The following is a 16,883-nucleotide window of genomic DNA, read 5'->3' on the forward strand; positions in this document are numbered from 1 at the left end:
CGTAAAACTTGAATTCTCTGATGCAACATCAAGAGTCGAAGCATTTAGATATGGTCTCAAAGTTGGATACGAAATCAATACGAAATTCAAAGCGATTCCCCGGTGCTGTAACAATTGCCGATCCCCTGACCATCTCCAGTCGTCTTGTCCCAGTGTTACACCAAAATGTGCGCGATGTGCCGGTCCTCATGTTTCAGATAGAGACTCGCCTTGCAATTTGTCACCTAAGTGCGCAAACTGTGGAGGTGATCATGTTTCGTTTAGCCTCACTTGCCCTAAATTGAAAGCAATTGTCAGTCGCAAGTTACCGAAAACAAACTAATGTCTGAATCAGTATCACTCGTGTCCTTCAATATTAATGGGACAAAAAACAAGGACCTGACCATTGATGAACTGTACAGTAAGTTTGACATTGTATGCTTTCAGGAACATCTTTTGACCGCAACGAGTGTTAATTTCCTGCGCCGCAGTACCGCCCACTTTGTTTTCACAACAAATGCTAAATCTACTTTTGGAAGGCCTTCAGGGGGTTTAGCATGTATTATAAAACAAAAGCTCAGCTTTCTGTCCCCGTCATGCTATTTCTCTGATGAACATTTACTGGCTATAAGACTTGGTAAAACCGTATTGATAAACACTTACCTGCCTCACGATGGGAAGAATATGACATCGCTTAATAAATTCTCCAAAGCATGCTCTAGTTTGAAAACTCTCCTTCAAAGTATAAGCAAAAATGGGTACGAATTTATTATTATTGGAGATATGAACACTGATGTAAAACGTGATTCTGCTCGTACTGTGAACCTTCTTGATTGTCTCCCTGATTACAGAATAATTGCGAATGATCTACCCTTCTCGTATGTGCATAATTCCGGCAGCTTATCGGATATTGATCACGTGATTTGTTCCCCGTTCATTACATCTTCAACAGTGCATGTCCACGAAGATGAGCAAGATATTGATCACCTTCCTTTATCGCTATGCTTTTCGATTAGAAAAGATAGTACTGACCAAGCTTGTGCTCCTGCCTTTAAATGGTTTGTGCGGAGTAATTGGAAAAATGTTAATATGCCATTATATATTTCAACCCTGGCCATTCTCCTTGGTTCTTTACGTGTACCTTTTCATCTACTCCAGCTGAGTGTTAGTCCTACTAAAAGTAATTACGATCTGAATCATTATTACAACCAAATCGTGTGGTGTTTAAAACGCGCTGAGGAGGTTGCTGTCCCTCAAGAGCGAGTGAGGAAAAGTACAAGGAAACCAATCTGGTCGTGTGACCCTGAGCTGAAAAGTGTGAAAAATAAAGCCAAATTGTGGCTGCGTATATGGGTTGCTAACGGTCGACCATTAGCTGGGAATGTGTTTGAAATAAAACAAAAAACTAAGCGTGAGTTTAAGAAATGTCTGCGATCGAGCCGTTACAAAGGGTTAGAATATCCTACCAATAAGAAAGAATGGGACAAAGTGATTAATTCAGCTAATTTAAATAACTCGGCAAATCCTAATTGCCCCATTACGCCTTCTGCATGGTCTGACCACTATTCAGTTATATTTTCCAAATTGAATTATGCAGTGCACGCGCTTTATTCGAAACTGCTTGATTCGGTTCTCCCGCCTTCCCTGACTCAGGCACAAGTTATTCCCGTTTCAGTTGACGCTGTAATTGCATCTGTTAAGAAATTGAAATCAAGTTCTCTTGATATTGACGGTATCAGTGCTTGTCATCTAAAAATAAATTGCCCGTCTTTGTTTTTCCATTTACAGTTGTTTTTCCAAATGTGCCTTTGTTGTTCCCTCGTTCCTGACAGCTTTTTGTGTGGAACTGTCACTTCTGTACTTAAACGAGGTAAGACTCCTTTGGATTGTTCTTCTTACAGGCCTATCACGGTTGCTTGTAATTTTAGTAAAATCCTTGAACACATCCTACTTCCTTTCATAAGTATGAATGCTAATTTCGGGGAGAATCAGTTTGGTTTTCGGTCTGGCATCGGGTGCCAGCACGCTCACCGTGCTCTTGCTTTCCTTCTTAAAGATGCTTCGGCTAAAGGGTATGGTCTTCATATTTGTGCTCTTGATCTTTCTAACGCTCTTGATACTGTTGTACATAGTCAGGCTCTTTACTCTCTTTTTAGTCACGGTATTAACCTTTCAGTTATTTTTCTTCTAAAGTTTTGGTATAGTAATTCTTATCTTCGAATTAAAACTAATGGTGCCCTTTCATCTTCTAATGTTCTTGTTCGTCGGGGCGTACGGCAGGGTGGAGTGTTATCTCCTAGTATTTTCAAATTTTGTATCTCTGGTATTCTTGAGAATATTTCTTCTATGTGTTTTGTTGGTTTGAGTGATATTTCTTACCTTGCTTATGCTGATGACATTCTTCTAATTAGCCGGTCTAAACTCAGTCTATCGCAGATGGTTCATAAAGTTTCTTCTTCTTTTACTAAAATCGGTCTTTCGCTTAATGTTGATAAATGTGAGTATCTTTCTTTCAATGTTCCCTCTTCTCCTAGGCCTCTAATTTTTCAAAATTTTTCTATCCCTCATGTAGATTCGATCCGGTGGTTGGGTATTACACTTACAAAAAATCTTAAAACTCTTCGAGAGCGTGCTGTCTGGGATGCTAGAGTGAAAATCCAGATTGGTTACTCTAAAATTGTAGCCAATCGAGGGAAATACAATCGTATTGCCCTTGGTAAGCTTTATTCTACTTTTTCCGATCATTCTGTTCTTTACCTTTCTGGGCTTTACCCTATATTTAAGAAAAAAGTCATTAGCGATATTCGATCCTCTTATTTCCGTTTCTGTAAATTTCTTCTCTATCTTCCTCTGTGGTATAAGAATCGAAAGATAATCAATAAGTTCCATCTTCCGAACATTACTGAGAAGCTGACTGATCTACACAAAAAGCTCTCAGAAACGGCGTATCGGCGTTTGTCGCCTCACCACGGTCTGATCCGTTTGTATGATTAATGTCTATTGTTGACTCTCGTTTTTTTGTTATTTGTTTTTTTTATTTGTTATTTGTTTTCCGTTTTTCTTCAAGTTTTTACTCCACTATTTATCTTTTTGATGTAAGTGGGTTAGAAATAAATATTATATTATAGGTGTATATTATGATTAATGTCTGATCAAGATTGCTTTAGCCCTAAATTAAATAATATATGAGCAAGTAAAAATACTATAAAAAATTATCAAATAGTTCGTGGCAACAAGCTGTAAGTAAGGAGCGACCCGGCTCAAGAGTAAACGAAAATCACAAAAACTGAATTTTGATACCAACAGGTATATTTTAAAAATAGGATTTTTATGCTGATTTCTAATATATAAGTTTCATTAAGTTTAGTCTTACCCATTAAAGGTTACGGGCCTGAGAAAATTTTCTTTATTTTGAAAAAGTGAGAAACAGCCCCTCAAAGTCATTGAATTTTAATGACATGTTGGTCTCTTTTTAAGTGACCAAAAAGTTGGAGAGAAACTAAGCCCCCTCCCACGCCCCTTTTTTCTTAAAATCGTCCAATCAAAATTTAGAGATAGCCATTTTGTTCAACACAGTTGAAAAGCCGAATGACTATGCCTTTGGATATATCATGATCCCAAGAGCCCCTGGGGAAAGGTCTTAAGTTAAGTTGCAAAATTTACCCATTTTTTACGTATTGTATTTGTTATTGGAAAGTATGCTTACATTTTTCGGATGGGGCGGGGTGAATTTTCCACAGGTTGGAATATCCACGGGGATAATTTTCCATGGGAGAAGTTTCCAGGGATTGATTTTTTTCAGGGGAAATTTTACTCTGGGGGAATTTGCCAGAATTTCTATACAAAATTCGTCTTATGTCTTGCTTTTACCGGTTCAATTTTACGTGTGGAAATATTAAGGGTAATTGTCCGAGATACATTTTCACCAGTAATTGCGCTAGCTCTGTCTAAGTAAAGATACTGGATAGGCCAAAGTATTATCACAGATTGTGTAACATTATATTGTAATATATTCCCCACATTTAAATAATGACTGTATTTCAAATTCGAAAATGTTCGGAAAATAAAGTTAGAATTATTAACTTTTCCTTTGGGTATTGTTTGACAAAGAATGTCCAGAAATATGAACATTTATTGGCATCATTGTGGCAGAAAATTGCCAGGGATGCCAACTGGAAGGGAAAATTGAATTTTAGGGCTTGACAATTCCATTCCCCTTGGTATCTTTGTTTTAAAAAACACATTCTATAAAAATTAAACAAAGTCTTTCTTGTGTGAATCAGGGTGTGGGGGTATACATTTCCGGAAGGGGGTTACGCTGAATATCTTTTTTGTTTATAATTCCCTTCACAATCAAAGCTTGGTCTTCTAGTCCACCATGATAAAACTGATAACAATAGAAAAAAAAGAATGGGTTGTTACTGCTTATATGTTCGCACAAATTTCTCAATTGTGAGAAAATTATACATACTTTGTTTAAATCTACTTTACTATTCTCAACAGACATTTCATACATCATGCTAATGCAGAGTTAAATGACCCACAAGTAGCGCTGGCGTTATGCGAAATACAGCTAACTTGAATCATAATTCTTAGAACATTGTCTTTGGAGTTGTCTTTTTGGAGCTGGTTAAAAGAAATATTTAGAAAAGTGAAAATAGCATAAAGTCAGTATGGTATCAAATAGTTCGTGGTAACGAAGTGTAGTAAGGAGCGATCCGGCTCAATAGTAAACGAAACTCTAAAAAAAGAAATTTTGATACTAAAAGATACATCAAAAGAATAGGACTTCTATGCTGATTTTGAAGATATAAGTTTCATCAAATTTAGTCTTTGTCATCAAAAGTTACGAGCCTGAGAAAACTTGCCCTATTTTGAAAAATAGGGGAAAACGAAAATCACACCATCGCATTCAGCGTATCAGAGAACCCTACTGTAAAAATTTCAATCTCCTATTTACAAAAATGTGCAACTTCGAATTTTTTGCCAGAATACCGATCACGGGTGTCAATATGTCATGGGGGAAGAGAAATTCAATGAAGGGGGCGCAGGATTTTCTAGCATTATTATAAATAAACCAAGAAAAAATAAATATGAAAAAGTTTTTTCAACTGAAAGTAAGGAGCAGCATTAAAACTTAAAACGAACAGAAATTATATGAGGGGTTCATCTCCTCCTAAATACCTCGCTCTTTACGTCAAAGTATTTTTAGTAATTTCAACTATTTATTTTACGGCCTTTCTGATTCAGGGGTCATTCTTAAAGAGTTGGGACAAAATTTAAGCTTTAGTGTAAGGAGTGAGGTATTAACGAGGGGACAAACCCCCTCATATACATAATAAAAATATAAGAATATAAAAGTTAGTTACGTAAGTTAATTCTTAAGCTACGTATATTTTTTACTAGTAAAAACGTTCGTTAAAAATTAAAAGTTCTAGTTTTCAAGTAACCAAAAAATTGGAGGACAACAAGGCCTCCTCCCCCACCCCTTTTTCTCAAAATCATCTGATTAAAACTAAGAGAAAGCCATTTAGCCAAAAAGGAATTAATATGCAAATTTCATTTTAATAATTTATGTGCGGAGAGCCAAAATCAAACATGCATTAATTCAAAAACGTTCAGAAATTAAATAAAAAAACTAGTTTTTTCAACCTAAAGTAAGGAGCGACATTAAAACTTAAAACGAAAAGAAATTACTCCGTGTATGGAAGGGACTGTTCCCTTCTCAAGACCCCGCTCTTTACGCTACTGTTGTTACTGTTACTGTTTAATAAAGTAGAATTGAGAGAAAGAGTCAAACTTTAGCGTAAAGAGCGGGGCGTTGAGAAAGGAACAGCCCCTATCATACACGGAGTAATTTCTCTTCGTTTTAAGTTTTATTGTCGCTCCTTACTTACAGTTTAAAAAACTAGTTTTTTTTAAATTTAATTATACATAAAGGCAGTTCTATATTTATGGGTTACTATGTGAATCTGAAATGTAAGGGGTAGGACGTTATCAGCGTCAATTAGGAAACTCAATTATAAATAAACGAATGTGGAGCTATATTGGATTTTCAGTTAAATACTGAAAATAAAAATTAAAACAATTAAATTGTTCCTGGAGTGAATCCCCCTCTACCAAATTCCATAACCAAACTACAGCCGATTTGACCTATCTAGTTATAGTTCGAATTTCATTATAAAAAGCACGAGGTCATATTTTGCTTTTCCTTATCATTCTTCAATGATTTAATTTTTGTCCTCTTTGAAAATTTAGAGGGTGTGTTCATTTCCACTCTCGAAATTTTTAAAACAAGAATATTTCAACTTGAACCGACAGATTTTAGGAATTAAAAGCACCTTAAATATCAGGGAAAGATAGACCTGAGCAAATGTGGCGAAACAGGGTCATTTTTTCTTACTTGATCGCCATTAACTAGGGTCAGAGTTTTACTTGACGACAAGGTTTCAATGGCAGTATGTTTGGAAAAATAATAATGTGAATATATTATGAAGTGTGACCTCTATTTTATTACGACCTCTATTTTTCTCGTTTGCCCTATGTTAAAAAAGAGCATAGATAAACTAAAAACGATTGTCTGTTCAAAGTAAAGAGTAAATTTACACTTAAGACAAACAACATTTATAAATGTATTATATATTTTTCCAAATTATGAGTGGGGGGAGTAATTGCTCCCCCTCAGCGACTCCATTGCCCATCAATTATCTTTCATAATTTACTTTCATTTTCTGCTTTAATCATTCATACAAACTTTCTGAGTTACGACAGCCAAAGACTGTTTTACCTGCTGTATCCCAAAGCTGGAGTGTCACTGTTCGATTATCTATCGATATTGTTTTCACTTTGAAATCGACACCAACAGTTGACTGTGTATCTGAATTGAATTTGCCATCAACTAGGCGAGATATAAAGCTAGATTTCCCAACTGCAGGATTGCCAGCAAATACAACTTTGAAAACACGGTCAACCAAAAGTGAATTCCGTTCTTCAGAATGTCCGCTGCCCAGAATTCCATCAACGCAAAAACCTGGTGCCTAAAGTATATAAATCTGTTAAACTTGTCATTCATTTTTAGTACATTTTGGTCGTTGTTATACGAATTGAAAGTAATGGGTTACAATCGTTTTCCTTTGGCAACTAAAACAAGCTATTATAGTTCTTCCCCAGTCTAGTACTACAAACAACTCATTGAAGCACCAAGCCGACTGAGACCAACACAGCTACACGTGCTCCACCTCCATCCCAATCTGTTCAAAGCCTCCCCCATCCTCCCAGGAAGTTCCAATTTCCTTTAAATCTTTCTTTACGACATCCTCCCACCCCAACCGCGGACAACCTGCTTTCTGTTTAGCCCTAGGCGGTTGGCTGAAAAGAAAAATCTTTGACAATCAGTCATCCTTCATCCGCAGAACGTACCGTAGCCATCTCAACCTTTCTCTCATTAAAGCCTTAGAAAGCGGGATCGAACCACACTTTTCGTACAGCCTGCTGTTTGAAACATAATCAGTCAGTCGGGTACCCGGAACACTCCGTATGCAATTTCCCTGGGAAACATCTAGCAATTCTTCATCTGCTTCTTGAAGCACCCATGCTTTGAAGCCATATTTGACCCCTTTCATCACTGTAGCTTCCAATATTTTAATCTTGGTTTGCAGACTTATATTCTTATTCTTCCAAACTTTATTTAACTGTAAAAAAAAACCTGAGCTTTGGCAATTCTACTTTTAACATCTTCACTGCTCCCACAATCCTTACTAATAATACTATCAATGTAAGTGAAGCTGTCCACCTGATACATTTTTTTGTTACCCAACATCACATTTTTATCTTAACTAATTCCTAGCCTTTGTGACTTAGTTTTCTTAACATTAATTTTTAAACCTATTCTAGCACCCTGAACTCGTAAAACCTCTAAAAACTCATTCATTTCGCTCACACTTTCATCTAGGATGAAAGTCTGAAAAGGCCAGGAGCGTTTTTCCTTTCCATTTGATTCCGTAGTCTCCCGTTGCCTTTCTTATACTCCTTAAGAAAAAGTCCATCAAAATGATCCATATACAGGGTGATAGAACACAACCCTGCTTAACTCCTGATTTAAAAAGAAACCAACTACTAACTTCATTTCCTACCTTAACGACTGCAGTTTTATTCTCGCACATAGCACAAATCACTTTAAAGTATGTTTACCTCGTATACAATACAAAACTAAGACCTTGGCTAGAGCTGTACTATCAATTGAATCAAACGCTTGCTCATAATCTATAAAACTGAGGACCAAAGTTGTTTAATGGCTCAGATAATTCTTAGTATTAACCTATATTTAAGAAACACATTTATCACACTATCAGCACCTGGAACCTTTTTTTTAATCCTTTTAGTACTGTCGCTAATTCTTCCTCACAAAACAAATCTTTCTTCACATCAAAGGTATCAAATACTTTTTTATTTTCTTTGATATCTTTTCCTGCAACTCTATCTCGGTTTAGCACATTCTGAAAATGTTCTGACCATCTTAATTCTGACCCTTAATTCTTTCCTTATCTTTAATCGCAGCCCGTTCCAATTTTTAACTGGGACTAGTCCGGGTTGACTACTAACTCTCAATTTATTTACATGCCAGTACTGTATTTTACTATTATGCCGTCTAGCTGCGTCTTCCAGATCCTCGGCAATTCTATCCATGGCCTCCGCTTCACACCGGATTAGTCCATATTTTAATGCTTTCTCCCCTTTCTTTACATTCCTTTTGTTTTCACATGATGTATCACTCCGATAGCTCTTGTACAAGCCTATTCTCCTGTCTATTAAAATGGAGCTTTTTCACTAATACTTCTAGCTGCGCTTCTATTTTTCTTCCCTAAAACAATATCAGCAACTTCACAAATCTTTTACTAAAATTATTTCATCCATCCTCCACATTGTCATATATTAAACTCTCCAGTTTAGTAATAAAAAATGTTCCTGGATATTTTCTCTCAAATTCTCATCCTGGAGTTTACCAGTATCATAACTTGCTGGGAGGAAGTTACCCTTCCACAATTTCAACTTTAAAGTAACTCTAGACACTACTTGATGGCGATCTTTACTTTTAACATCATTAACAGCATTCCTATCTGCTCTAGTATCTTGTATTGATCCTGTCAGTCTTCGGTTTACAGCAAAATAATCAATAAGGTTTATTGTCTTACCGGTGAATACCATGGTAACTTGCAGGCCAATTTATTACCAAACACCGTATTGGTTATAACTATATTGTTATACCTATGAAGTTCTAGCAGTCTACTGACATTACTGTTTTTTCTACACCAAGTTTACCTAGGTTAGGATAGCATCTATCCCTATTTATACTGATCTGGGCGTTAAAACTTCCTAATAAAAACATCATAGTTCTACCTGGGATCCTGTCTATTTGCCGGTAACTGAAAGTAAAATTCATCTGAGTCACTAGTATCTCCATCAGCCAGTTCTACAAGGGCATATACTAATATTACTGACACCCTGAACTTTTTAGTCATAAAATGAGCAATTAGTGCTCTATTATTAATACCATCCCTGCCTAAATAACACCTGTCAGCTTAAATTATTCATCGTGAGCCCTATTACCTGTCTATGTACCCCATCCTTCCTGCCTAAGTAAATAAAGTATATAGTAAAGTCTATATATATATATATATATATATATATATATATATATATATATATATATATATATATATATATATATATATGTATGTATGTATAATATATAGTTAAAATTTAACTATATTAAAACTTATAGTTAGTACTTAACGTACATTATAACTTAAAACGAACAGAAATTATTCCGTATGTGAAAGGGGCTTCCCCTCCTCAGCGCCCTGCTCTTTCTCGCTAATCTAATTTTTAAAATAATAGAAGCTTTAGTCTAAAGAGCAGGGTGATGAGGAGGAGACAGCCCCTATCATATACTGAATAATTTCTGATCGTTTTAAATTTAATTTCTCTCCTTACTTTCAGTTAAAATAAACTTTTTTTGGTTTAATTTTTGAACATCTTTGAATTAATGCAGATTTTGAATTTGGGTCACCGTATACGAATAATTAAAGCGAAACTTCCATATTAATTCTATTTTCTTTTTAACTAATATTAACCTTATAGTATCCAAAGTTTGATTTTCTCCAGCTGTTTAAGAAGGACTCCTGTATCACAAAGGCTGTTTAATTAGAATAATAACCTCTTTTAAAAGTCGAAAAAAGAAGCTTTAGCGTAAGAACGAGCTATTAAGGAAAGGCAACCCCACTCATATACATACTATTTTCTGTTCGTCTTAAGTTTTAATGTTGCTTCTTACTTTCAGTTGAAAAAACTTGTTTTTTACTTAATTACTGATCGATTTTTAAATAGTGCAGGAAATTCAGCACTCCATCCACGAAGAATTCCTTTCCCCTACGAGAATTTTTTTCATGGAAAGATTCCTCCACGTAACTTAAGCTAGTGATATTTGCGGAACTAATTTTGTAAGGTGTAGTAACAGAACGGCCAAAGAGGTCGACACTATTTTTATGAAAATAACAGTCACAAGTTGAGTGATTCTCGTCTTTGAGTGTGTTTTTGTCTCTCTTTCTTTGTACTTGTTTGTCCGACTTTGTTTTTGTCTGTCTCTATTTATATCTTTTTCTGTTTACGTTTCCTATCGACTTGGCTCTTATTCTATTTTAGGGTCATCCGCGAATTTTATCTGTATTTGTTAGTCTATGAGAAATCTCAATAAAAAAAATCCTCTGGTCTTGCTTTCATCTATTAGCGTAAACAGCTAGGCATTCTATGATAGAGTAATCAGCTTTCCCATGGTTTAAGAAAGTCATTAAGGAAAAAAACCTGACCTAAGGAACATTTAAAAAATATCTCAGGTCTTGGTTTCAGCTCTTACTGTAAACAATGAGACATTTAAGTTAAAAAATTTATAAGTCCTAAAACAATCCCAAGTCCCCATAATATTTCAAGTCCCCAAGAGAATTCTAAGTACCCCCAAAAAGTTCAGTAGAAATCCAATAAAAATTCTATAAAACTCTTGGCTCCAAAAGTCCAAAAAAAAGTCACATAATAAGTCCCAAATAAGTCCCAAATAATTCTTTCCTAAGTTCAAATATCTAAGTTCAAAATAATAAGAAAAAAATTTCACTACAACCATTATTTTTCTAATAGTAAAATCTCGACAGAGATATTTATATCATCTTCATTTCATATCAAATGTGATTTTTTGTTGTTGTAAGCACATTTAATGTGATTTTAAGACATGAAAAAAAGAATCATTTAATAAAAATTTTAGTAAAATAAATCAAAGTCCAATAAACTGGGAGGGGCATTTAGGCCTTGAAGAGGATTCTGGACCTTGGAGGAGTACATGGGACCCTGGGGGAAAACATGGGGCCCCGAAGGGGATTTCAAGGACCGAAATTCATGCGGAAGCCTGGTAATACAAAACTAGTGTGATCAGGACCATTACATTACAAAAGGGTAACTGCTCGGTTGTAGTCATTACAATTTTTTGGCGACCGAAACAAGTTTCATTAGCCATCAAAGAATATGTTTGTCCGGAAAGCATCTAAAATCACAGCGGCATGAAAATGCATGGAATGATGCCAAAAAAAGTGCATGAAAACAAATCACTGGTACAGTTCACCCTATATCCAACAACAATTGAGAAATCAAATGCGCAATTAGCTTAATACGATGTTGTGACGCTTAACATAAGTTGGCTAGCATTCCAGAAACAATATATTGATTGCCTATATGTATTTCTAAAAAAAAAATATCATCAGTGACTTGTTGGCTCAGTCGAGTAACATGTCGTTCTTTTACCATAGGAAATCTTGGGTCTCTTGGTTGGTTCATATATCAGACATAAATTTCATAAAATCAATGGAAAACTGCTTAGAAGCAACAAAATGTGTCGTTGGAAAAGAAAATATGTCACTAGCTTGAAAAAAAATCAACAACCTATGATTTTGTTTTTGTAGATGCCAGTATTGGGGGTATCATCATTAAGCCTTCTTCATGATCTTGAGCCACCAAGGAAGAAAAGAGTAGGGGATACCTGTGTCTCTCAAATGCTTGACTCCATAGTACTAATGGATGGTAACTATTCTTTTTCCCCGGCTTCTTTTCTCCCCAAAGATATCCGAATTAAATTCTGAGAAATCCATTTGATTTATCATTGGGAATGACAGAATCCCCCACGGCCCTTAGGCAGATGTAAGTTTTGCAACTTTTATATTGCTTACGGATAGTATTTGTTACTGGGCAACATACGGACGTTTTTTGATGGTTCTTGTCCATTTGTTATAAGTGAAAAGTGGTTAGAGACCAACCAGCCCCTGTCCTAAAACTATTTTTGATATCTAATACCTTTTTTGCCCCTTAGGACATCTGATGGACATTTTGTGGCATCTATTAACTACTATCTCTTTAGCTGGTCAATTTTGTGTGTGGAGGAATTTTACATGGGGTGGGGTATTGTCAGGGTTTTTTCTGGGGGGGATTTCCGAGGAGAATTTTTCAAGTGGGTAATTTTACGGGGGATATTTCCTTTGAAAGGGAATTTTTCAGGGGCATTTCCCGAGGGGGGAAATAACCAGGGGGTATTTTCTGAAAGGGTACTTTCCTGGGGGTAATTTCGACGGGGGGATTTCCTGAGAGTTACATGCCAGCTCCCATTGTTAGTGAGGATTATTAATGCAGTGAAGATATTAAAACTAGAATAAGAAAGTCCCAGGGTGTTCTTCACAATTGATAAGATGTTTGGAAGAATAGCAAGATAAGTCTGCGTACCAAGATTAGAATACACTGATTAATTACAGTGGTCAAGTATACTTCTGAGAAGTCTGTCCTTCGAATGATAGAGGAGAATTTGTTTCCCGGAAAAATTATTTTCCAGCGAATGTGTCCATGGATAATTTTGGGAACCCGTTTCACTAACCGTATTTGAAGAAAATTAAATTTAAAAAAAACAAGTTTTTTTAACTGGAAGTAAGGAGTGACATTAAAACTTAAAACGCACAGAAATTACTTCGTATATGAAAGAGGCTGCTACCTCATCAACGCCCCGTTCTTTACGCTAAAGTTTGACTCTTTTTCTCAATTCTTCTTTTTAAAACAGTAAAAAATTTTAGCGTACAGAGCGGGGCGTTGATGAGGTAGCTGCCTCTTTTATATACGAAGTAATTTCTGTGCGTTTTTAGTTTTAATGTCGCTCCTTACTTCCAGTTAAAAAAACTTGTTTTTTTTTTATTTAATTTCTAAACGTTTTTGAATCAATGCATGTTTTGATTTTGGCTCTCCGCAGAGGAATAATCAAAACGAAATTTGTATATTTTTTTTTTGCTAAATAGCTTTCTCGTAATTTTGATCGAATGATTTTGAGAAAAAAAGAGCGGGGGACGAAGCCTAGTTGCCCTCCGATTTTTTGGTTAATTAAAAAAGCAGCTAGAACTTTTAATTTTTTACGAATATTTTTATTGGTAAAAGATTTACGTAACTTATAAATTAGCTTACGTAAAGAACTTTTGTATTCTCATGTTTTTATTACATATATGAAGGGATTCGCCCCATCGTCAGTACTTCGCTCTTTCCACTAAAGCTTAAATTTTATCCCAGTTCATTAAGAATGACCCCTGAATCACAAAAGCCGTAGAATAAATAATTGAAATTACTAAAAATACTTTAGCGTAAAGAGCAAGGTATTAGAAGGAGGTGAGCCCCTCATATGGGTAATAATTTCTGTTTGTTTTAAGTTTTATTGCTGTTCCTTACTTCCAGCTGAAAAAGCTTTTTCACATTTATTTTTTAATTGTTTTTTTTTTAAATAATGATAGTAAATCCTGCTCTCCCTTCATGGAAATTTTCTTCTCCCATGACAAATTCTCGATGGAAAGTTCCCCCAGCATATCCCTCTCTTCTCAACTCCTCCTCCCAACCAAAAAAACCCTCCTGAAAACGCCTGTAGACTTCCCAATAACCATTACTATATATAAGCACAGGTCCAAGTTTGTAACTTGTTGCCCCTCCCACGGGGACTGTGGGGGAGTAATTCGTCCCCAAAGACATAGTTATAAGGTTTTTCGACTACACTGAATAAAATTGCAATCTCAGAATTTTGATCCGTTGACTTTGGGAAAATAATTAGCGTGGGAGGGGGCCTAGGTGCCCTCCAATTTTTTTGGTCACTTAAAAAGGGCACTAGAACTTTTCATTTCCGTTAGAAGGAGCCCTCTTGCAACACTCTAGGACAACTGGGTCGATACGATCACCCCTGGGAAAAAAAAAACAAAAAACAAAAAAACAAATAAACACGCATCCGTGATCTGCCTTGTGGCAAAAAATGCAAAATTCCACATTTTTGTAGATAGGAGCTCGAAACTTCTACAGTAAGGTTCTCTGATATGCTGAATATGATGGTGTGATTTTCGTTAAGATTCCATGACTTTTAGCGGGTGTTTCCCCCTATTTTCTAAAATGACGCAAATTTTCTCAGGCTCGTAACTTTTGATGGGTAAGACTAAACTTGACGAAACTTATATATTTAAAACCAGCATTAAAATGCAATGCTTTTGATGTAGCTATTGGTATCAAAATTCCATTTTTTAGAGTTTTGGTTACTATTGAGCCGGGTCGCTCCTTACTACAGTTCGTTACCACAAACTGTTTGAAAAAAGTTCTATCCCACTTTCTAGGTCTACAACATGAGAAAGGTTGAGGTAGGTACCTAGGACACGTTTCGCGTATGAAAAATGACGGATTGCCAAAGATCGTCCTTTTCCACCATTCATCAAGGCCCAAGGGAGATGCACCCCGATTGTCATCCCCAATCGGAATGGGAGGGGTTCATAAGAAAAGACTTAAAGTGGAACATTTTGGGAGGATATAAAGAGGAAAACTTTGAATAGATTGAAATAGACGAGGAGCGTGTGTTGTAGACGATTGAGTACTATTTTATTTATTCATTTTCTAAAGATGCTGGAATTAGCAAGCTCCTATTCTGAGATGGATCCAAATGAGCACCGATCAAGGCACCGAAGACCTTGCTTTTATGTGAACCTAAAACTAGTTATCAAATTAGCTTTCTTTCGTCAAAAATTTTCTTAGTTACATGAAAATTCAAATTTGCCTTGATACCTCATTGAACTATCCAGTTCTTTGAACCTGAACAAATCTGAACATCAACTTATTATTAAAGTCCCTCAGAACTACTAACAGAACTGAAAACTAAAAACTAACAGAACTGAAAAACTAAGAGAACTGAAAACTACTTTCTTTGATCACCTGAATTCCAAATTTTACATAAAAAATATCTTGACTTTCCCTCAACAAGAAAACCCTAAGTTCACTTCTCTCTCTCCCCCCCCTTCCCTCAGATAAATCCTGAATTTTACAAAACCAACTGCACTTATCAATTACATATGAAATCTTTCAACTTTTAAAGAAACCTACGGACTGTAGCCTATCCAATCTCTAGAGCCGAATTAAGTGTGATATTTCTATATTATTTCTACTGAATCTGGTAGTAAGTTTAAACCACAAAGATACTGATTTTACCTGTTGTGTAACATCGCTAGATTGTTTTCAGACTAGTGATTGGCTGGGTGTTATGAACACATCAATTTTTTGACGTAAGATCAAAAACCATGAGCTTATTCATATTTGTCTTTACGGATCACTCTGTTTTCTTTCTTTTTAGAGTCTAGCCCGTTGTGTATAATAAATGTATTCATTCAGTACAATCATATTATTTTCAGTTTTTAGATTTATTTGATCCGTGTCTTAGGGGTTTGAATGGACTCCTTAGACTCCTGTCTGTGAACTCTTTGATGTTGATGATTTAGTTACAGAGCTTGCAGGCAAAGTACCCCATGGCATTTCAAGTATCTGCCAGCCATTGAACTCACACGCATTTCGGTTGTGTTTTGACTTTCCTTTTTGAATGATCTTAATATTTTGCTTGCTTTTCATGGTTTGTCTTCTTTCATTTTTTTCAAATATTCGTCCCACGATCATTTATGACTACATAAAATTATAAAATTATTATACCGGTCGTAAAATTATTAGTATTACACTTGCTTTGGATACACACCATAGTTACTTGTAACAAAGGCGATTTTCAAATTGAAAACTCCCTTCCTTAGGTACCTAAATCTAGAAGTTTTTGGCCTATGGGTTTCCTAAGCCCAGGGTTTCCTAAAATACGTTTAATATGTTCTTAGCACCCCAAATTCAAAATAAGTCTACTGGTTCTGAGGGATTCATATTTCCAATTACTCTACGTTCAGATAATATACCCTTCAAAAATAAAATAGTGACAGGAAAAACAGAATCTGCCTGTAATGCTTGAACATATAGTGTGGGCTGAAGACCTGATTAGACTTCCATAGAAGTCCATGGAACGTGGACCGTTAGACCAGCCGGTAAAAGAACCAAAGTCAGTGTAATATTATTTTTCTTTAATAACCTCACCTGACTTCTTGTAGAATCACAAATTTCTCTAATTAGTAATCACAGAAGATTTTCATTATGTAAAGTAGCTAAACAAAATGGGTTCTTTCTAAAATATATTCTTTGGACATGTGTTGGTAATCATTGGGTTCTAAAATACAAGTAGAGTTTGCTAACTTTGAAAATCAACGGCTTCTGAAGTCCGGGAATGTATTTTTTGTGTTTTTTATGATTTCTTTCAAGAACTTGAACTTCACAGCTGTAGAAAGAACAGCTTCTTCTTTCCTTATTGAATTTTACACATCCTATCCTTATTGAATTTTACACAGCTATCCTTATTGAATTTTACATTTGAATCTCAGTATCCTTGGGTTTCCAATAAATAAGTAAAGGACAAAACCGTATCTCTCTGCACATAAGGAGCTCTATAAACT

At 35.6% G+C, this 16,883-nt stretch overlaps 1 protein-coding gene and 1 long non-coding RNA gene across 5 annotated transcripts in view; both read right to left on the minus strand.

Annotated features, from left to right (window-relative positions):
- The window catches only part of LOC136035268 (uncharacterized), a 278,010-nt gene that overhangs the window by 85,520 nt on the left and 175,607 nt on the right, over nt 1–16,883 (minus strand). The gene's annotated exons all lie outside the window — the stretch shown is intronic.
- Nucleotides 1–16,883, minus strand: part of LOC136035264 (ras and EF-hand domain-containing protein homolog) — a 100,921-nt gene that overhangs the window by 22,304 nt on the left and 61,734 nt on the right. For all 4 annotated transcript variants that reach the window (XM_065716935.1, XM_065716934.1, XM_065716936.1 and 1 more), the window contains one exon: nt 6,767–7,016. In XM_065716935.1, the coding sequence (XP_065573007.1) occupies nt 6,767–7,016 (250 nt within the window). The remainder of the gene's footprint in view (nt 1–6,766; nt 7,017–16,883) is intronic.

The sequence above is a fragment of the Artemia franciscana genome, chromosome 14, assembly GCF_032884065.1.
Source record: "Artemia franciscana chromosome 14, ASM3288406v1, whole genome shotgun sequence".
NCBI lineage: Eukaryota > Metazoa > Arthropoda > Branchiopoda > Anostraca > Artemiidae > Artemia > Artemia franciscana.